At 52.6% G+C, this 22,340-nt stretch overlaps 1 protein-coding gene across 2 annotated transcripts; it reads right to left on the reverse strand.

Moving 5' to 3' along the window:
- Nucleotides 1-19: 19 nt before the first annotated feature.
- On the reverse strand, nt 20-3,793 carry RRP9 (ribosomal RNA processing 9, U3 small nucleolar RNA binding protein). Of its 2 annotated transcripts, none has more exons than XM_072347584.1 (15): nt 3,673-3,793; nt 3,515-3,597; nt 3,335-3,450; nt 3,178-3,260; nt 3,064-3,105; nt 2,852-2,978; nt 2,131-2,255; nt 1,731-1,823; nt 1,502-1,602; nt 1,258-1,392; nt 1,008-1,070; nt 784-932; nt 607-686; nt 445-518; nt 20-346 (listed from the first exon to the last, which is right to left on the reverse strand). In XM_072347584.1, exons 1-15 carry the CDS (start codon nt 3,730-3,732, stop codon nt 241-243), a joined length of 1,437 nt encoding a protein of 478 aa, XP_072203685.1. In that variant the 5' UTR covers nt 3,733-3,793; the 3' UTR covers nt 20-240. The 2 variants fall into 2 exon arrangements, with proteins under 2 accessions (XP_072203685.1, XP_072203686.1); XM_072347585.1 differs by having other exon boundaries at nt 3,679-3,780.
- Between the last annotated feature and the right edge of the window lie 18,547 nt (nt 3,794-22,340).

Genomic DNA, 22,340 nt, shown 5'->3' on the forward strand with positions numbered 1-22,340 from the left:
GTACACAAAATTGTGCTGGTTTTTGTTTGGTTTTAGTAATGTTTTTTGTTTATTGTTTTTCCAATGCATTCTACCTGACCACAGGTCTGGCTGAAACTCAAGGGCACAGCAGGTATCTGGGCAGGGGCTGGTGCACTACTGCAGCCCCAAGGAGTACTGACAACACTGGAGCTATTGTCCTCTGTACTACACAGGCTTTAACGATCCAGTTCCTGTAACTCTCGGGGTAGTGCTTGAAGGCTATGAGTTATCATCTGCCATGGGACCAGGGGCTCCAGCTCTACATTTAAGGGGAATGATGCAGATGGAATTCTTGGCTTCTTTTATCCTCCACCATCGGCCCAACCTGCAGGTGAAAAGAGTGTCCCCTCGTGCCTTTCCTGGTCCAGCCAGGTGCAAGGAGGAAGAGTCTAAGCCTTGGAAAATGGGGCACAGGGATGATACCGGTGCTCCTGCCCAATGCCAGCCACCAAAAAGTCTCCCGCTGATGAGAACTTCAGACTGTTGACAAAGCCAGCCTGGGGGAAATAGCAGAGGTGTCAGCACCAGCACACTGCAAGTGCCCGAGGCCTACTCCCCCCCAGCTCCAACATCCCCCATCTGTACCAATGGGATATCACAGAGGGGCTCCAGCTTCTGAAATCCCTCACCGCACTTCCACAACTTCACACAGCCACTGTGGGAACCTGGAGCAAAGAGGGCACACACCCTAGCACCAGCAAAAGCACAGGATCCCAATCCTGCACTGCCAGAAGAGAACACAGCTCTCCCAGCACCAGGCACCTGTAGCCACAAGGTCGCTGTTGAGTAAGGCAGCCACTGCAGATACCCAGTACGGCTGCTGCAGATCCTGGGCAGAGCCCTGCGTCCCATGCGATTGCCTCACCAGCGCCAGTGGCTTCTTCTTCGCCAGCCCCCACAGGGCCACTGACCTGCAGGGAAGGGGCTGAAGGCACTGGAGGCACAAGGATTGGCGAGGCTGTGCATACTCCCAGCCCTGCACTCACCCATCATCAGCACCTGATACCATGTGCTCCTCATTGATGAGCTGGATGCAGTCAATGGAGCCCCTGCAAGAGCAGATAGTTAACAGTAACCATGAACATACCGTGGAATCCTGTAGGGTGCAGAGCTCCAGGCACAAAGGGCTTGACAGAATTCCCACAGTACTGACAGGCTCCTGGTGATAATGAACACATACAGAAGCTTTGCTGGAGCCGCCAGAGGAAGCACATCCCCTTCCTGCCCCAGACCTACTGATGCCCATAGAAAATGAGCTGTGACTCCTCGGGGATCTTCCAGAAACGCACGGTGCCATCCCGTCCCCCTGAGGTCACACAGCACTCCCGACTCAGGCTGTCCATCCCTGTGATGATGTCCTGGTGCCCAAAACTGGCAGGGGAGATGAGGAGAAGCTGCAGAGGCCATGACCCTGCACCCTCATTCTTCCTCCCTTTGCTTGGGGATATGGTGGCAAATCCTCACTCTACTGGAGTCTTACAGGGTTTCCACGTAAGCATTCTCCTCCACATTCCAGACCCTGACGGAGCGGTCATGGGATGCACTGTATAACTGATACGTGCCCTTCCGGAAGGACAAGCCCTGTGGAGGGACAGACCAACAGATGAAACAGTGCCCTGCCCAAGTGTCCCTGAGGGCAGTCTCAGAGCTGGGTCTTCACTGCAGGGAGGCCCCGCTGGTCCCACCAGTGGAAGGACGTCCTTACTCACCGACACAGCATCACGATGACCAGTGAATGTATAAAGGCGCTTGCAGGTGGCTGCCTCCCAGATCAGAATCAGCTTGTTCCTGTCTCCTGTAGCCTGGCAGAAAGGAGGGGATGGCCAACAGTGCCCCAGCAGACCCACAACTCCCACTCCACGTGTTTTGCTGGGGGGAAGGTGCCCAGGACCACTCCTGATGATGGCTGAAGCAGGAGTTGTTTCAATCCAGCTTCACCAGCAAAAAGAAGCTGGGCACAAGGAGCTGTGCTCCAGAATCCTAGAAAAGGATGTACCTCCCCACCTAGCCTCCCCTTTCACAGGTTCATGACAATATGGGAACAGGGACAAGAGCTACTCGTGACAGCACATGGCACCACGGAACAGCACCAGCATCCAGTCACCATACCAGGTACTTGCCGTCCGATGAGATGGCAATGCAGAGAACGTGGGCTGTGTGCCCCATGGGTTGCCCCTCCACGCTTTTCTTGCCCCCAGGCACCACGCAGAGTCTCTTCCCACTCTCCACCTCCCCTGCAGGACAGGCAGCGCCATCACTCACAGAAGCCTCCCTTGCCTCAGGAGGCACAAATGAGCTGTGCACAAAGCCCAGAAGGATGCAACCCACCCTGCCCAGAGGCCAATCATAGAATGACTTGGAAAAAGCCTTAAAGACCATCTAGCTCCTATTCCCCTGCTGTGGGCTGGCTGCCCCCCACCAGATCAGGCTGCCCAGAGCCCCACCCAGCCTGTCTCGTGGGCACCTCCAAGAGAGGCGCAGCTACAGCTTCTACTTGCAGCCTTTGCCAGGACCTCACCATCCTTTGAGAAAAGAATTTCCCCCTCACATGTAATCTGTATTTCTTCTCTTCTAGTACAAAACCAACCCTACCACCATCTGCCCATGTAAAAAGTTGCTCTCCCTGTTTACAGACTCCCTTTAAATCCTGGGTGGCCACAACAGGGTCTCCCTGAAGCCTTATCCTGGCTGAACATGAAGCTCTTGTGTTATGCAGCCACTTCCATCCAAAGGACAGTCAGAGCCACCTCCACCTGCAGCCCCCACTCCCACCAGGTCCCCACCACAACAACAGCCGACTGCAGCACGCAAGGGAAGCGAAAGCACTTACATTTGATGACAGAGCCATCCTTAGCGGCTGAAAAGATGAACTTGTCATCCGGAGAGACAACGAGGCAAGTGACAGAATGCTGGTGCCCCCGCAGTACTCGGATGGCGGCCGGGGCCGGAGGGCACACCTAATGGGAGCAGGGCCGTGCTAGGGGCAGCTCAGGCTCGGCCTGGCCACGAGCAAGGAGCGGGGTCCGCGGGCCGTATACTCACGTCCTGCGCTGCGGGGCGTCGCAGTCGGCCCTGCTGCTCGAGCTGGGGGAGCGCAGCGGGTTAAGGGAGGGCCCCGAGGCCGCCCCGCCGCCGCGCCGCCCGCCCCCCACTCACCACGGCCTCCTTCAGGCGCTCGCCAAGAGGGTCCCCGGGGAAGCCCGCGGCCTCCTCCTCCTCCTCCTCCGCCCGCTCTTCCTCTACGACGGGTACGGGATTCAGAGCCGCCCCGCCGCCGCCACCGCCGCGCGGCCCCGCCGCCGCCCGCGCTCACCGTGCCGCCGCAGCTCCTCCAGGTACAGCTTGGCCAGGCGCAGCTTCTTCTCCTGCGGCGTCTCCTCCACCTCCTCTTCGGCCGCCGCTTCCTCCCGCCGCCGCCCCGCCGCCGCGCTGTCGGGAGTCGCGTCAGCCCCGGGAGCCCCGGAAACCCGGGAGCCGCGGGATCGGCGCTCACCTCTCCGCCTCCTCTTCGCTGGACACCTCCTCGTCGCGGCTCCGGGGCGGCGCCGGACGGGACTTCCCTTCGCCGCCTGGACCCTGGGGGGACGCGCCGGCACCGTCAGCGCCGAACCGCCCTCGGAACCGCCCCGCCCGGTCGGACCCCGCGCTCACCGACACCTGCAGCCGCCGGCGCCGCCGCGCCGCTCTCGCACGCCGCCCCGTCGCCGCCATGCTGCCGCCACACGTGGACCCCACCTCGCCCCGCCCAGCCCCGCCCCGCCTTTGGGGCAGCACCTCCCCCGGGCGGCGCCGTGCGCTGCTCAGCCTGACTGCTCAGCCTGACTGCTCAGCCCGAGCTGCTGCGTGTCCCGCTGCCGCTTGGCTGCGTGCGCCTGCGCAGAACAGAGGCGCTGGAGCGGCACGGGGACGCTGTAAATATCGGTTGTGGTGCCCCGTGTCTTTTCCTTCTGATTTGGAAAAGTAAATATGCCCTATCGTTCAGTATTCGTAGGGATGTTACTATTGAATTGTTGTGGTGTGCGAACAGGTTTTGCTTGCAAAGCTGTGATAGCTTTGAGATGTCACGAATAGTGATGCATAGCATTAGACAAATGAGCGCCTGGTGATGCCGCTCGGTTTTAACGCGAGCTGCCGCCAGACACGCACAACAAACAAATAACGCCAGTGGCTCCATCCGGGCACTACGGAAACGTGACGTCTGGAATCGCACTACGCATGTGCGAGCTCCGTTACTGCAATACGCATGCGCGAGACTCGAAACTGCAGTACGCATGCGCCAAATCCAGAGAAACACTACGCATGCGCCAATTCCAGAAAAGCAGTGCGCATGCGCAATTTAGGCAGTAGCAGAACGCACGCGCAGATTCTGAAATTGCAAAACGCATGCGCAACAGCCAGAACGGCAACACGCATGCGCCAGTATTCGCGTCAATGCCGGAAGCGTTCATAAAAAGGTGAAAGGTACTGCGAGTTCTGAGTCAGCGCATGCGCACTTTTGCGCCATACTTTCCTATTAACAATAAGTGCAGTCAGTCAGGAGGCATTATTTTTGGAGCGACCCAAACCCCAAACAACAAGGAGGCACTACATTCGGAGCAACAAAACTTTAATAAGTCAGCAGGCATTACTTTGAACGGAACACGAAGTGAAATTGCTCGCGAACGAAATGGCGACCTCCTCATGCCGCGTTATATCCCACAATGCACCTTGCCGAAAAAGCCGCTACTGCGCATGACCAAAATGGCGACCTTCTATTATGGCGGTATATCCCACAATGCACCTTTCCGGAAGTGACGCTAGTGCGCATGATCAAAATGGCGACCTCCTATTAAGGCGGTATATCCCACAATGCAACTGGCCGGAAGTGACGCTAGTACGCATGACCAAAATAGCGACCTCCTACTGCCGCGTTATATCCCACAATGCACCGCGCTGGAAGGGACGCTACTACGCATGACCAAAATGGCGACCTCCTATTTTAGCGGCGTTCCCTCGCGCCTTTGGCGCGCCCCGCGGTTTCTCGTTAGTTCTCCCTCAGCCGAACCCCGCGGGAGCAGACAAGGAGCCTCCATCGGCATCCATCCTGTTGTTCCTATTGCAGTGCTGATGCCTTTATTAACCATCCCTTATACCCCATATCCATCCTGTTGTTCCTATTGCAGTGCTGATGCCTTTATTAACCATCCCTTATACCCCATATCCATCCTGTTGTTCCTATTGCAGTGCTGATGCCTTTATTAACCATCCCTTATACCCCATATCCATCCTGTTGTTCCTATTGCAGTGCTGATGCCTCTATGAACCATCCCTTATACCCCATATCCATCCTGTTGTTCCTATTGCAGTGCTGATGCCTTTATTAATCCTCCCTGCTTTCCATCCTCACATGCTGCAGGTTGGATTCCTCCACTGAGTCCAGATTGTTGCCGCTCCGCATCCATGTGTGTCAGCTCAGCATCTGTGTGCACAATGAAACACCAGTCACCGATTGGCTGCAGGATCATCCCATTGGCTGCTGGACCCCATTGTGCACCACAGACCCCACTGTGTGCTGTAGGATCATCCCATTGGGTGTAAGATCATCCCATGGGCTGCAGGACCCCATTGTGTGCTGTAGGATCGTCCCATTGTGTGCTGTAGGATCATCTATCTCCATCGTCATCACCTTCATCACCATAATAATGGCCTATTGCTAATTAATAATGCTCCATCACTAATACTACTCCATTGCTAATTAATATTAATACCCTTGTGGCCGCTGAGGGTATTGCAGCTCCCATTAAACCCTATGGTCCCGATTAAACCCCATGGGCTCCATTATAGCGCCGCCTTGTGGCTGTTAATGGTATTGCAGCCCCCATTATACCCTATGGGCCCCATTATATCCTATGGGCCCCATTATATCCTATGGGCCCCATTAAACCCTATGGGCTCTATTATAGCGCCGCCTTGTGGCTGTTAATGGTATTGCAGCTCCCATTAAACCCTATGGTCCCGATTAAACCCTATGGGCTCCATTAAACCCTATGGGCTCCGTTATAGCTCCGCCTTGTGGCTGTTAATGGTATTGCAGCCCCCATTAAACCCTATGGGCCCCATTAAACCCTATGGGCCCCATTAAAACCTATGGGCCTCATTAAACCCTATGGGCTCCATTATAGCGCCGCCTTGTGGCTGTTAATGGTATTGCAGGCCCCCATTATACCCTATGGGCCCCATTATACCCTATGGGCCCCATTAAACCCTATGAGCTCCGTTATAGCGCCGCCTTGTGGCTGTTAATGATATTGCAGCCCCCATTATACCCTATGGGCCCCATTAAACCCTATGGGCTCTATTATAGCGCCACCTTGTGGCCGCTGAGGGTATTACAGACCCCATTAATCCCTATGAGCCCCTTTAAACCCTATGGGCCCCATTAAACCCTAGAGGCCCCATTATACTCTATGGGGTCCCATTATTCCCTATGGGGTCCCATATAGCTTATGATAGAGCGCCACCTTGTGGCCATTGTAGGTATTGCAGGCCCCCATTAAACCCTATGGGCCCCATTAAACCCTATGGGCCCCATTATACCCTATGGGCCCCATTAACCCTATAGGATCCCATATAGCTTATGTTAGAGCGCCACCTTGTGGCCATTGTAGGTATTGCAGGCCCCATTAAACCCTATGGGCCCCATTAAACCCTATGGGCCCCATTATATCTTATGGGCTCCATTATAGCGCCACCTTGTGGCTATTGAGAGTATTGCAGGCCCCCATTGAACCCTATGGGCCCCATTAAACCCTATGGGCCTCATTAAACCCTATGGGCTCCATTATAGCGCCGCCTTGTGGCTGTTAATGGTATTGCAGGCCCCCATTATACCCTATGGGCCCCATTATACCCTATGGGCCCCATTATACCCTATGGGCCCCATTATACCCTATGGGCCCCATTAAACCCTATGAGCTCCGTTATAGCGCCGCCTTGTGTCTGTTAATGGTATTGCAGCCCCCATTATACCCTATGGTCCCGATTAAACCCTATGGGCTCCATTATAGCGCCGCCTTGTGGCTGTTAATGGTATTGCAGGCCCCCATTATACCCTATGGGCCCCATTATATCCTATGGGCCCCATTATATCCTATGGGCCCCATAAAACCCTATGGGCTCTATTATAGCGCCACCTTGTGGCCGCTGAGGGTATTGCAGCCCCCATTAAACCCTATGGTCCCGATTAAACCCTATGGGCTCCACTATAGCGCCACCTTGTGGCTGTTAATGGAATTGCAGGCCCCATTAATCCCTATGGTCCCCATTAAACCCTATGGGCTCTATTGCCAACAGACAAGACTACAATGCTAATTAGTAAGACTCTATAGCTAATAAATGAGACTCCATTGCTAATAAATATAACTCCATTAAGACTTAAGAGTCCATTGCCATTAAATAAGAGTCCATTGCCAATAAGTAAGAGTGTATTGATTGTAAGGCTCCATTGCCCATAAATGAGACTCCATTGCCAATCGAAAAGATTAATTGAAATAAAACTATATTTTCGGAAATATAAACTAATAAACTAATAAACTAACAACTAATCAAACTATACTGCCGGAAGGGACGCTACTGCGCATGTCCAAAATGGCGGCGGAGAAGCGCTACTGCGCATGTCCAAAATGGCGTCCTCCAATTTTGGCGGGATATCCCACAATGCACCGCGGCAGAAGGGACGCTACTGCGCATGTCCAAAATGGCGGCGAATACAGCGCTACTGCGCATGTCCAAAATGGCGTCCTCCAATTTTGGCGGGATATCCCACAATGCACCGCGGCAGAAGGGACGCTACTGCGCATGTCCAAAATGGCGGCGGAAAAGCGCTACTGCGCATGTCCAAAATGGCGTCCTCCAATTTTGGCGGGATATCCCACAATGCACCGCAGCAGAAGGGACGCTACTGCGCATGTCCAAAATGGCGGCGAATACAGCGCTACTGCGCATGTCAAAAATGGCGTCCTCCAATTTTGGCGGGATATCCCACAATGCACCGCGGCAGAAGGGACGCTACTGCGCATGTCCAAAATGGCGGCGGAAAAGCGCTACTGCGCATGTCCAAAATGGCGTCCTCCAATTTTGGCGGGATATCCCACAATGCACCGCGGCAGAAGGGACGCTACTGCGCATGTCCAAAATGGCGGCGAATACAGCGCTACTGCGCATGTCCAAAATGGCGTCCTCCAATTTTGGCGGGATATCCCACAATGCACCGCGGCAGAAGGGACGCTACTGCGCATGTCCAAAATGGCGGCGAATACAGCGCTACTGCGCATGTCCAAAATGGCGTCCTCCAAATTTGGCGGGGTATCCCACAATGCACCGCGGCAGAAGGGACGCTACTGCGCATGTCCAAAATGGCGACGGAAAAGCGCTACTGCGCATGTCCAAAATGGCGTCCTCCAATTTTTGCTGGATATCCCACAATGCACCGCGGCAGAAGGGACGCTACTGCGCATGTCCAAAATGGCGGCGAATACAGCGCTACTGCGCATGTCCAAAATGGCGTCCTCCAATTTTGGCGGGATATCCCACAATGCACCGCGGCAGAAGGGACGCTACTGCGCATGTCCAAAATGGCGGCAGAAAAGCGCTACTGCGCATGTCCAAAATGGGCTCCTCCAATTTTGGCGGGATATCCCACAATGCACCGCGGCAGAAGGGACGCTACTGCGCATGTCCAAAATGGCGGCGGAAAAGCGCTACTGCGCATGTCCAAAATGGCGTCCTCCAATTTTGGCGGGATATCCCACAATGCACCGGGGCAGAAGGGACGCTACTGCGCATGTCCAAAATGGCGGCGAATACAGCGCTACTGCGCATGTCCAAAATGGCGTCCTCCAATTTTGGCGGGACATCCCACAATGCACCGCGGCAGAAGGGACGCTACTGCGCATGTCCAAAATGGCGGCAGAAAAGCGCTACTGCGCATGTCCAAAATGGGCTCCTCCAATTTTGGCGGGATATCCCACAATGCACCGCGGCAGAAGGGACGCTACTGCGCATGTCCGAAATGGCGGCGAATACAGCGCTACTGCGCATGTCCAAAATGGCGTCCTCCAATTTTGGCGGGATATCCCACAATGCACCGCGGCGGAAGAGACGCTACTGCGCATGTCCAAAATGGCGTCGGAGAAGCGCTACTGCGCATGTCCAAAATGGCGTCCTCCAATTTTGGCGGGATATCCCACAATGCACGGCGGCAGAAGGGACGCTACTGCGCATGTCCAAAATGGCGGCGGAGAAGCGCTACTGCGCATGTCCAAAATGCCGACCTCCTCCTGCCGCGTTATATCCCACAATGCACCGCGGCAGAAGGAACGCTACTGCGCATGTCCAAAACGGCGGCGGAAAAGCGCTACTGCGCATGTCCAAAATTGCGGCGGAAAAGCGCTACTGCGCATGACCAAAATGGCGACCTCCTATTTTAGCGGCGTTCTCTCCCGCCTTTGCCGCGCCCCGCGGTTTCTCGTTCGTTCTCCCTCAGCCGAACCCCGCGGGAGCCGCCAAGGAGCCGCCAAGGAGCCGCCATCGGCGGAGCGGTTTGTGCGTGGGATCAGGGCAGCCCGTCAGCCGGACGGAGCCGTCCTACGCGGGGTAGAAGCGCAGCGATCGTCGCTGCCCCCGGCCGGGTGAGCTCCCGGGTCCGGTTGGTTCCGGCTGGGGTAGAAAAGCTGCCGGCAGTTCCTGCCCGGGGAACAACAGTCGGACCGTGGAACAGCGTTTGGACGCAGGGAAAAGTGCGGGAGCGTCGCAGCAGGAGCTGCAGGTTGTTGCCTCGTTGCTGTTCTCAGCCATGGCAACGATAACGGTGTGTTCGTGCTGCTGTTCCCATCTATTGCTTATGGCCAGGTACCGTGTATTGCAGTCAGTGCTATCAAAGCGCTTGAAAGAAGGCCTGCAGCTCTGACTCAGTGCAGTGTGAAGCCGGCAGTGTGTGTGACTGAGTATGAAATAGATGGTCGTCTATTGTTGGTTTACTTATGATATATAAAATTGCTGCTAATGTCCCCCTATAGCCCCCCATCATCCCATTGCCCCCTATAGCCCTCCATTGCTTAGGAGTGTGGGGGTGAGCCATGGAGTGGGGTGAGTGATTCCTTCCTTGTGGGGTGGGGTGAGTGATTCCTTCCTTGTGGGGTGGGGTGAGTGTTCCCTTCCTTATGGGGTGAGCCATGGAGTGGGGTGAGTGATCCTTTCCTTATTTTAAGGCTGTGTTTTTCTCTTTTTAGTGGATCCTGACCCCATTTCAGGGCTGGCAGCGGCAGGAGCAGCATCTGTACCTGATTGCTTCCTTGGGAGTGTGGGCTGTTTGTCTCTGGAATGAGGTGAGTGATTCCTTTATTTTGGGGCTGGGAGCTCTGTTTTTCTCAGGGGGTTGTGACCATATTTAAGGGGTGCCACCTGCAAGGGACACATATCTCCTTGCAGACTGTTTTCTGTGGGGTGAGCCCCGCTCCTCGGGAAGGGGTGAGTGATTCCTGCCTTATTGCAGGGCTGTGATCTGCCCCTGTTGGGGCTCATAGAAGCACTGGAAGGCTGGCAGCCATGAGGGCAGTATCTCTCCTTGGGGACTGCTTCCGTTGGAGTGTGGGGTGAGCTCTGGGCCTTGGATTGGGGTGAGGGGTTCTTTATGTCAGGGCTGTGCTGCCCTCATTTCTGGGGCAGCCTGACCACATTGAAGTGTCAGCAGCTGTACGGGTGGTGTATCTCCCTGGAGTTTGCCTCCTGCGGGCTGTGGGTGAGTGTTTGTCTTTGGTTTCTGCTTTGTTTCAGGGCTGTGAGCTCTGCCATTTTTAGGTATCCCGACCACTGCAGTGCCTGCTTGTGCAAAAGGTGCTGCCCTGCACATGTGGGTAGTGCCTTCATTGTTGCATTGTGTCCAACAGGTGCCAGCAGAGCCCTGAGAGATGTGCAGCTCCTGATGAGAACAGCGAGGAACAGAAACCTGCATTGCCTGGAACGCCTCGGAACTCAACTTTGCTGGCCGGGAATTGCCTGCCCAGCAGATAAGAGCAGCACACACTGACTGTGTTGGATCTGTTCCATACTGAGACCCAAGGTAACGTTCCAGAGCTCATTTCTGCACTTCAGTGCTTAATTCTTATTGCAGTGCCCTTCTTGCTGCCCCCAAATGCAGCCATTGCCTTTTGCTGCCCCCAAATGCAGCCATCTCTTTCTGCCCCCCAAGTCCAGCCTGTGTGTCGTGCCCCATAAGTGCCGCCATCACGTTCTGCCCCCCAAGTCCAGCCATCGTATTCTGCCCCTCAAGTTCGTTTCTGTTCCCCCATGGCTCCATTCAGTTCTTTATTGCTGCTGTTGCTCCTCCGTTGCAGTTCTGCGTTGTGTCCACAAGGCGGCGCTGTTGTAGCTCCCATTGCTGTTAATAGGGCTGCAATGCAAAGGGAGATTCAGACTGCTGCTATTAATGTCCTCTATGGTCACTATGGGGTTTAATGGGCGCTATGGGGTTTAATGGGGCCTTTGGGGCCTTAGGGTGTCCGATGGGGTTTAATGGGGTCTTATGGGATCCCTATGGGGGTTTAATAAGGGCCTATGGGATGTTATGGGGTCCTTATGGGGCTTAATGGGATCTTCTGGGATATTTATGGGACATGATGTGTGTGTGTGTGTGTGTGTATGTGTGTGTGTGTGTATGTATGTGTGCATATACCCCATAAGACCTCACTGGCCCCCATAGAGACCCCATAGGCCCCATTTGAACCCCATAGGACCCCATAGAGACCCCATAGGCCCTAATTGGAACCCATAGGTCCCATTTGAACCCCATTGGACCCCATAAGACCCATTTGAACTCCATAGGACCCCATAGAGACCCCATAAGACCCCATAGGCCTCCATTAAACCCAATAGAGAACTGATGTGAGGTGTGTGTGTCTGTGTGTGTGTCTGTGTGTGTGTCTGTGTGTGTGTCTGTGTGTGTGTCTGTGTGTGTGTCTGTGTGTGTGTCTGTGTGTGTGTCTGTGTGTGTGTCTGTGTGTGTGTCTGTGTGTGTGTCTGTGTGTGTGTCTGTGTGTGTGTCTGTGTGTGTGTCTGTGTGTGTGTCTGTGTGTGTGTCTGTGTGTGTCTGTATAATGGCCTTATATCCCATAGCTGGATGGCGTTTTGTCCCTATGCTGTTCCTGTTGTGTGTTGGTGCCTTTATGAGCCATCCCTGCCTTATACCCCATATCCATCCTGTTGTTCCTATTGCAGTGCTGATGCCTTTATGAACCATCCCTTATACCCCATATCCATCCTGTTGTTCCTATTGCAGTGCTGATGCCTTTATTAACCATCCCTTATACCCCATATCCATCCTGTTGTTCCTATTGCAGTGCTGATGCCTTTATTAACCATCCCTTATACCCCATATCCATCCTGTTGTTCCTATTGCAGTGCTGATGCCTTTATTAATCCTCCCTGCTTTCCATCCTCACATGCTGCAGGTTGGATTCCTCCACTGAGTCCAGATTGTTGCCGCTCCGCATCCATGTGTGTCAGCTCAGCATCTGTGTGCACAATGAAACACCAGTCACCGATTGGCTGCAGGATCATCCCATTGGCTGCTGGACCCCATTGTGCACCACAGACCCCACTGTGTGCTGTAGGATCATCCCATTGGGTGTAAGATCATCCCATGGGCTGCAGGACCCCATTGTGTGCTGTAGGATCGTCCCATTGTGTGCTGTAGGATCATCTATCTCCATCGTCATCACCTTCATCACCATAATAATGGCCTATTGCTAATTAATAATGCTCCATCACTAATACTACTCCATTGCTAATTAATATTATTCCATCACTAATAATTTGCCATTGGCAATTAATCATTCTCCATTGAGAATTAATAATAGTCCATCGATATTAATACTAAATCAATAACTAATAATGCTCCATCATTACTTAATAACATTCCATTGCTAATTACTAATAGTCCATTGCTAATAATGCTGAAATTCAATAATAATGCTGTAGTGCTTTAATAATGTAACATCGCTCATTAAGAATGCTCCATCAAATACTAATACTGCTCTATAGCTAATAAAGTTCCACTGGTATTAATAAGACTCCATTGCCAATAAATAAGACTCGACTGATAATAAATATAACTCCACAGCTAATTAGTAAGACCCAATTGCTAATAAATAAGACTGCATTGCCAATATCTAAGACACCACTGCCAATAAATATAACTCCATTGCCAATAAATAAGGCTCCATTGCCAATCAGTAGGACTCCATTGTCAATAAATAAGACTCAATTGCTAATTAGTAAGACTATATTGCGAATAAATAAGATTCCACTCCTAATAAATAAGACTCCATTGCTTATAATTATGACTCCTTTTCTTGAAGAGTCCATTGCCAATAAGTAAGACTCCATTGCTAATTAAACATTCCTAATAAATGAGACTTCATTGTCAATAAATAAGACTCTATTGCCAACAGACAAGACTACAATGCTAATTAGTAAGACTCTATAGCTAATAAATGAGACTCTATTGCTAATAAATATAACTCCATTAAGACTTAAGAGTCCATTGCCATTAAATAAGAGTCCATTGCCAATAAGTAAGAGTGTATTGATTGTAAGGCTCCATTGCCCATAAATGAGACTCCATTGCCAATCGAAAAGATTAATTGAAATAAAACTATATTTTCGGAAATATAAACTAATAAACTAATAAACTAACAACTAATAAAACTATATTTCTGGAAGGGACGCTACTGCGCATGTCCAAAATGGCCGCGGAAAAGCGCTACTGCGCATGTCCAGCCTTGTGGCTGTTAATGGTATTGCAGCCCCCATTATACCCTATGGGCCCCATTAAAACCTATGGTCCCGATTAAACCCTATGGGCTCCATTTAAGCGCCACCTTGTGGCTATTGAGGGTATTGCAGGTCCCCATTAAACCCTATGGTCCCCATTAAACCCTATGGGCCCCATTAAACCCTATGGGATCTGTTATAGCGCCGCCTTGTGGCTGTTAATGGTATTGCAGGCCCCCATTATACCCTATGGGCCCCATTAAACCCTATGGTCCCCATTAAACCCTATGGGACCCATTAAACTCTATGGGCCCCATTAAACTCTATGGGCTCCGTTATAGCGCCGCCTTGTGGCTGTTAATGGTATTGCAGCCCCCATTATACCCTATTGGCGCCATTAAAACCTATGGTCCCGATTAAACCCTATGGGCTCCATTATAGCGCCGCCTGGTGGCTGTTAATGGTATTGCAGGCCCCCATTATACCCTATGGGCCCTCCAATTTTGGCGGGATATCCCACAATGCACCGCGGCAGAAGGGACGCTACTGCGCATGTCCAAAATGGCGGCGGAAAAGCGCTACTGCGCATGTCCAAAATGGCGTCCTCCAATTTTGGCGGGATATCCCACAATGCACCGCAGCAGAAGGGACGCTACTGCGCATGTCCAAAATGGCGGCGAATACAGCGCTACTGCGCATGTCCAAAATGGCGTCCTCCAATTTTGGCGGGATATCCCACAATGCACCGCGGCAGAAAGGACGCTACTGCGCATGTCCAAAATGGCGGCGAATACAGCGCTACTGCGCATGTCCAAAATGGCGTCCTCCAATTTTGGCGGGGTATCCCACAATGCACCGCGGCAGAAGGGACGCTACTGCGCATGTCCAAAATGGCGGCGAATACAGCGCTACTGCGCATGTCCAAAATGGCGTCCTCCAATTTTGGCGGGATATCCCACAATGCACCGCGGCAGAAGGGACGCTACTGCGCATGTCCAAAATGGCGGCGGAAAAGCGCTACTGCGCATGTCCAAAATGGCGTCCTCCAATTTTGGCGGGATATCCCACAATGCACCGCAGCAGAAGGGACGCTACTGCGCATGTCCAAAATGGCGGCGGAGAAGCGCTACTGCGCATGTCCAAAATGGCGTCCTCCAATTTTGGCGGGACATCCCACAATGCACCGCGGCAGAAGGGACGCTACTGCGCATGTCCAAAATGGCGGCGGAGAAGCGCTACTGCGCATGTCCAAAATGGCGTCCTCCAATTTTGGCGGGATATCCCACAATGCACCGCGGCAGAAGGGACGCTACTGCGCATGTCCAAAATGGCGGCGAAAACAGCGCTACTGCGCATGTCCAAAATGGCGTCCTCCAATTTTGGCGGGATATCCCACAATGCACCGCGGCAGAAGGGACGCTACTGCGCATGTCCAAAATGGCGGCGAAAACAGCGCTACTGCGCATGTCCAAAATGGCGTCCTCCAATTTTGGCGGGATATCCCACAATGCACCGCGGCAGAAGGGACGCTACTGCGCATGTCCAAAATGGCGGCGGAGAAGCGCTACTGCGCATGTCCAAAATGCCGACCTCCTCCTGCCGCGTTATATCCCACAATGCACCGCGGCGGAAGGGACGCTACTGCGCATGTCCAAAACGGCGGCGGAAAAGCGCTACTGCGCATGTCCAAAATTGCGGCGGAAAAGCGCTACTGCGCATGACCAAAATGGCGACCTCCTATTTTAGCGGCGTTCTCTCCCGCCTTTGCCGCGCCCCGCGGTTTCTCGTTCGTTCTCCCTCAGCCGAACCCCGCGGGAGCCGCCAAGGAGCCGCCAAGGAGCCGCCATCGGCGGAGCGGTTTGTGCGTGGGATCAGGGCAGCCCGTCAGCCGGACGGAGCCGTCCTACGCGGGGTAGAAGCGCAGCGATCGTCGCTGCCCCCGGCCGGGTGAGCTCCCGGGTCCGGTTGGTTCCGGCTGGGGTAGAAAAGCTGCCGGCAGTTCCTGCCCGGGGAACAACAGTCGGACCGTGGAACAGCGTTTGGACGCAGGGAAAAGTCCGGGAGCGTCGCAGCAGGAGCTGCAGGTTGTTGCCTCGTTGCTGTTCTCAGCCATGGCAACGATAACGGTGTGTTCGTGCTGCTGTTCCCATCTATTGCTTATGGCCAGGTACCGTGTATTGCAGTCAGTGCTATCAAAGCGCTTGAAAGAAGGCCTGCAGCTCTGACTCAGTGCAGTGTGAAGCCGGCAGTGTGTGTGACTGAGTATGAAATAGATGGTCGTCTATTGTTGGTTTACTTATGATATATAAAATTGCTGCTAATGTCCCCCTATAGCCCCCCATCATCCCATTGCCCCCTATAGCCCTCCATTGCTTAGGAGTGTGGGGGTGAGCCATGGAGTGGGGTGAGTGATCCCTTCCTTGTGGGGTGGGGTGAGTGATTCCTTCCTTGTGGGGTGGGGTGAGTGTTCCCTTCCTTATGGGGTGAGCCATGGAGTGGGGTGAGTGATCCTTTCCTTATTTTAAGGCTGTGTTTTTCTCCTTTTAGTGGATCCTGACCCCATTTCAGGGCTGGCAGCGGCAGGAGCAGCATCTGTACCTGATTGCTTCCTTGGGAGTGTGGGCTGTTTGTCTCTGGAATGAGGTGAGTGATTCCTTTATTTTGGGGCTGGGAGCTCTGTTTTTCTCAGGGGGTTGTGACCATATTTAAGGGGTGCCACCTGCAAGGGACACATATCTCCTTGCAGACTGTTTTCTGTGGGGTGAGCCCCGCTCCTTGGGAAGGGGTGAGTGATTCCTGCCTTATTGCAGGGCTGTGATCTGCCCCTGTTGGGGCTCATAGCTGCATTGGAAGGCTGGCAGCCATGAGGGCAGTATCTCTCCTTGGGGACTGCTTCCTTTGGAGTGTGGGGTGAGCTCTGGGCCTTGGATTGGGGTGAGGGGTTCTTTATGTCAGGGCTGTGCTGCCCTCATTTCTGGGGCAGCCTGACCACATTGAAGTGTCAGCAGCTGTACGGGTGGTGTATCTCCCTGGAGTTTGCCTCCTGCGGGCTGTGGGTGAGTGTTTGTCTTTGGTTTCTGCTTTGTTTCAGGGCTGTGAGCTCTGCCATTTTTAGGTATCCCGACCACTGCAGTGCCTGCTTGTGCAAAAGGTGCTGCCCTGCACATGTGGGTAGTGCCTTCATTGTTGCATTGTGTCCAACAGGTGCCAGCAGAGCCCTGAGAGATGTGCAGCTCCTGACGAGAACAGCGAGGAACAGAAACCTGCATTGCCTGGAACGCCTCGGAACTCAACTTTGCTGGCCGGGAATTGCCTGCCCAGCAGATAAGAGCAGCACACACTGACTGTGTTGGATCTGTTCCATACTGAGACCCAAGGTAACGTTCCAGAGCTCATTTCTGCACTTCAGTGCTTAATTCTTATTGCAGTGCCCTTCTTGCTGCCCCCAAATGCAGCCATTGCCTTTTGCTGCCCCCAAATGCAGCCATCTCTTTCTGCCCCCCAAGTCCAGCCTGTGTGTCGTGCCCCATAAGTGCCGCCATCACGTTCTGCCCCCCAAGTCCAGCCATCGTATTCTGCCCCTCAAGTTCGTTTCTGTTCCCCCATGGCTCCATTCAGTTCTTTATTGCTGCTGTTGCTCCTCCGTTGCAGTTCTGCGTTGTGTCCACAAGGCGGCGCTGTTGTAGCTCCCATTGCTGTTAATAGGGCTGCAATGCAAAGGGAGATTCAGACTGCTGCTATTAATGTCCTCTATGGTCACTATGGGGTTTAATGGGCGCTATGGGGTTTTATGGGATCATTTGGGGCCTTTATGGGGTCTCTATGGGGTTTAATGGGGCCTTTGGGGCCTTAGGGTGTCCGATGGGGTTTAATGGGGTCTTATGGGATCCCTATGGGGGTTTAATAAGGGCCTATGGGATGTTATGGGGTCCTTATGGGGCTTAATGGGATCTTCTGGGATATTTATGGGGCATGATGTGTGTGTGTGTGTGTGTGTGTGTGTGTGTGTGTGTATGTATGTGTGCATATACCCCATAAGACCTCACTGGCCCCCATAGAGACCCCATAGGCCCCATTTGAACCCCATAGGACCCCATAGAGACCCCATAGGCCCTAATGGGAACCCATAGGTCCCATTTGAACCCCATAGGACCCCATAAGACCCATTTGAACTCCATAGGACCCCATAGAGACCCCATAAGACCCCATAGGCCTCCATTAAACCCAATAGAGAACTGATGTGAGGTGTGTGTGTCTGTGTGTGTGTCTGTGTGTGTGTCTGTGTGTGTGTCTGTGTGTGTGTCTGTGTGTGTGTCTGAATAATGGCCTTATATCCCATAGCTGGATGGAGTTTTGTCCCTATGCTGTTCCTGTTGTGTGTTGGTGCCTTTATGAGCCATCCCTGCCTTATACCCCATATCCATCCTGTTGTTCCTATTGCAGTGCTGATGCCTTTATTAACCATCCCTTATACCCCATATCCATCCTGTTGTTCCTATTGCAGTGCTGATGCCTTTATTAACCATCCCTTATACCCCATATCCATCCTGTTGTTCCTATTGCTGATGCCTTTATTAATCCTCCCTGCTTTCCATCCTCACATGCTGCAGGTTGGATTCCTCCACTGAGTCCAGATTGTTGCCGCTCCGCATCCATGTGTGTCAGCTCAGCATCTGTGTGCACAATGAAACACCAGTCACCGATTGGCTGCAGGATCATCCCATTGGCTGCTGGACCCCATTGTGCACCACAGACCCCACTGTGTGCTGTAGGATCATCCCATTAGGTGTAAGATCATCCCATGGGCTGCAGGACCCCATTGTGTGCTGTAGGATCGTCCCATTGTGTGCTGTAGGATCATCTATCTCCATCGTCATCACCTTCATCACCATAATAATGGCCTATTGCTAATTAATAATGCTCCATCACTAATACTACTCCATTGCTAATTAATATTAATACCCTTGTGGCCGCTGAGGGTATTGCAGCTCCCATTAAACCCTATGGGCCCGATTAAACCCTATGGGCTCCATAATAGCGCCGCCTTGTGGCTGTTAATGGTATTGCAGACCCCCATTATACCCTATGGGCCCCATTAAACCCTATGGGCCCCATTATATCCTATGGGCCCCATTAAACCCTATGGGCTCTATTATAGCGCCACCTTGTGGCCGCTGAGGGTATTGCAGCTCCCATTAAACCCTATGGTCCCGATTAAACCCTATGGGCTCCATTATAGCGCCGCCTTGTGGCTGTTAATGGTATTGCAGACCCCCATTATACCCTATGGGCCCCATTAAACCCTATGGGCCCCATTATATCCTATGGGCCCCATTAAACCCTATGGGCTCCATTATAGCGCCACCTTGTGGCCGCTGAGGGTATTGCAGCTCTTATAAACCCTATGGTCCCGATTAAACCCTATGGGCTCCATTATAGCGCCGCCTTGTGGCTGTTAATGGTATTGCAGGCCCCATTAATCCCTATGGTCCCCATTAAACCCTATGGACCCCATTAAACCCTATGGGCTCCGTTATAGCTCCGCCTTGTGGCTGTTAATGGTATTGCAGCCCCCATTAAACCCTATGGGCCCCATTAAACCCTATGGACCCCATTAAACCCTATGGGCTTAGTTATAGCGCCGCCTTGTGGCTGTTAATGGTATTGCAGGCCCCCATTAAACCCTATGGGCCCCATTAAACCCTATGGGCCCCATTAAAACCTATGGGCCCCATTAAACCCTATGGGATCCATTATAGCGCCGCCTTGTGGCTGTTAATGGTATTGCAGGCCCCCTTTATACCCTATGGGCCCCATTAAACCCTATGGGCTCCATTAAACCCTATGGGGTCCCATATAGCTTATGTTAGAGCGCCACCTGGTGGCCGCCCCTTTGCACTCCAGCCTACCGGGGGTGTGGCTTCATGGCTCATTAGCATATGGGGCTCCGCCCCTTTAGACTGGAGACTGCAGACCCCATTAAACCCTATGGGCCCCATTAAACCCTATGGGCCCCGTTAAACCCTATGGGCTCCATTATAGCGCCACCTTGTGGCTATTGAGAGTATTGCAGGCCCCCATTAAACCCTATGGGCCCCATTAAACCCTATGGGCCTCATTAAACACTATGGGCTCCATTATAGCGCCGCCTTGTGGCTGTTAATGGTATTGCAGGCCCTCATTATACCCTATGGGCCCCATTATACCCTATGGGCCCCATTAAACCCTATGAGCTCCGTTATAGCGCCGCCTTGTGTCTGTTAATGGTATTGCAGCCCCCATTAAACCCTATGGGCCCCATTAAACCCTATGGACCCCATTAAACCCTATGGACCCCATTAAACCCTATCGGCTCCGTTATAGCTCCGCCTTGTGGCTGTTAATGGTATTGCAGCCCCCATTAAACCCTATGGGCCCCATTAAACCCTATGGGCCCCATTAAAACCTATGGGCCCCATTAAACCCTATGGGCTCCATTATAGCGCCGCCTTGTGGCTGTTAATGGTATTGCAGCCCCCATTATACCCTATGGGCCCCATTAAACCCTATGGACCCCATTAAACCCTATGGGCCCCATTAAACCCTATGGGCTCTATTATAGCGCCACCTTGTGGCTGTTAATGGTATTGCAGGCCCCCATTATACCCTATGGGCCCCATTAAAACCTATGGTCCCGATTAAACCCTATGGGCTCCATTATAGCGCCGCCTTGTGGCTGTTAATGGTATTGCAGGCCCCCATTATACCCTATGGGCCCCATTAAACCCTATGGGCTCTATTATAGCGCCACCTTGTGGCTATTGAGGGTATTGCAGGTCCCCATTAAACCCAATGGTCTCCATTAAACCCTATGAGCCCCATTAAACCCTATGGGCTCCATTATAGCGCCGCCTTGTGGCTGTTAATGGTATTGCAGGCCCCCATTATACCCTAAATTATTTATTTATTTATTATTATTTATTTATTTATTCTATTTTTATTTTATTTTATTTTTATTTTATTTTATTTTTATTTTATTTTATTTTAATTTTATTTTATTATTATTTATTATTTATTGAAATAAAACTATATTTTCGGAAACATAAACTAATAAACTAATAAACTAACAACTAATAAAACTATATTGCCGGAAGGGACGCTGCTGTGCATGTCCAAAATGGCGGCGGAAAAGCGGTACTGCGTATGTCCAAAATGGCGTCCTCCAGTTTTGGCGGGATATCCCACAATGCACCGCGGCGGAAGGGACGCTACTGCGCATGTCCAAAATGGCGGCGGAGAAGCGCTACTGCGCATGTCCAAAATGGCGTCCTCCAATTTTGGCGGGGTATCCCACAATGCACCGCGGCGGAAGGCACGCTACTGCGCATGTCCAAAATGGCGGCGGAGAAGCGCTACTGCGCATGTCCAAAATGGCGTCCTCCAATTTTGGCGGGATATCCCACAATGCACCGCGGCAGAAGGGACGCTACTGCGCATGTCCAAAATGGCGGCGAATACAGCGCTACTGCGCATGTCCACAATGGCGTCCTCCAATTTTGGCGGGATATCCCACAATGCACCGCGGCGGAAGGGACGCTACTGCGCATGTCCAAAATGGCGGCGAAAACAGCGCTACTGCGCATGTCCAAAATGGCGTCCTCCAATTTTGGCGGGATATCCCACAATGCACCGCGGCAGAAGGGACGCTACTGCGCATGTCCAAAATGGCGGCGAAAACAGCGCTACTGCGCATGTCCAAAATGGCGTCCTCCAATTTTGGCGGGATATCCCACAATGCACCGCGGCAGAAGGGACGCTACTGCGCATGTCCAAAATGGCGGCGGAGAAGCGCTACTGCGCATGTCCAAAATGGCGTCCTCCAATTTTGGCGGGATATCCCACAATGCACCGCGGCGGATGGGACGCTACTGCGCATGTCCAAAATGGCGTCGGAGAAGCGCTACTGCGCATGCCCCATTAAACCCTATGGGCCCCATTAAACCCTATGGGCTCCATTATACCCTATGGGCCCCATTAAACCCTATGGGCTCCATTATAGCGCCACCTTGTGGCTATTGAGGGTATTGCAGGTCCCCATTAAACACTATGGGCCCCATTATACCCTATGGGCCCCATTAAACCCTATGGGCTCTATTATAGCGCCGCCTTGTGGCTGTTAATGTTATTGCAGCCCCCATTATACCCTATGGGCCCCATTATACCCTATGGGCCCCATTATACCCTATGGGCCCCATTATACCCTATGGGCTCCATTATAGCGCCGCATTGTGGCTGTTAATGGTATTGCAGCCCCCATTATACCCTATGGGCCCCATTATACCCTATGGGCCCCATTATACACTATGGGCCCCATTGAACCCTATGGGCTCCATTATAGCGCCGCCTTGTGGCTGTTAATGGTATTGCAGGCTCCATTATACCCTATGGGCCCCATTAAACCCTATGGGCTCCATTATAGCGCCACCTTGTGGCTATTGAGGGTATTGCAGGTCCCCATTAAACACTATGGG

This window comes from Excalfactoria chinensis, chromosome 12 (assembly GCF_039878825.1).
Source record: "Excalfactoria chinensis isolate bCotChi1 chromosome 12, bCotChi1.hap2, whole genome shotgun sequence".
Lineage (NCBI taxonomy): Eukaryota > Metazoa > Chordata > Aves > Galliformes > Phasianidae > Excalfactoria > Excalfactoria chinensis.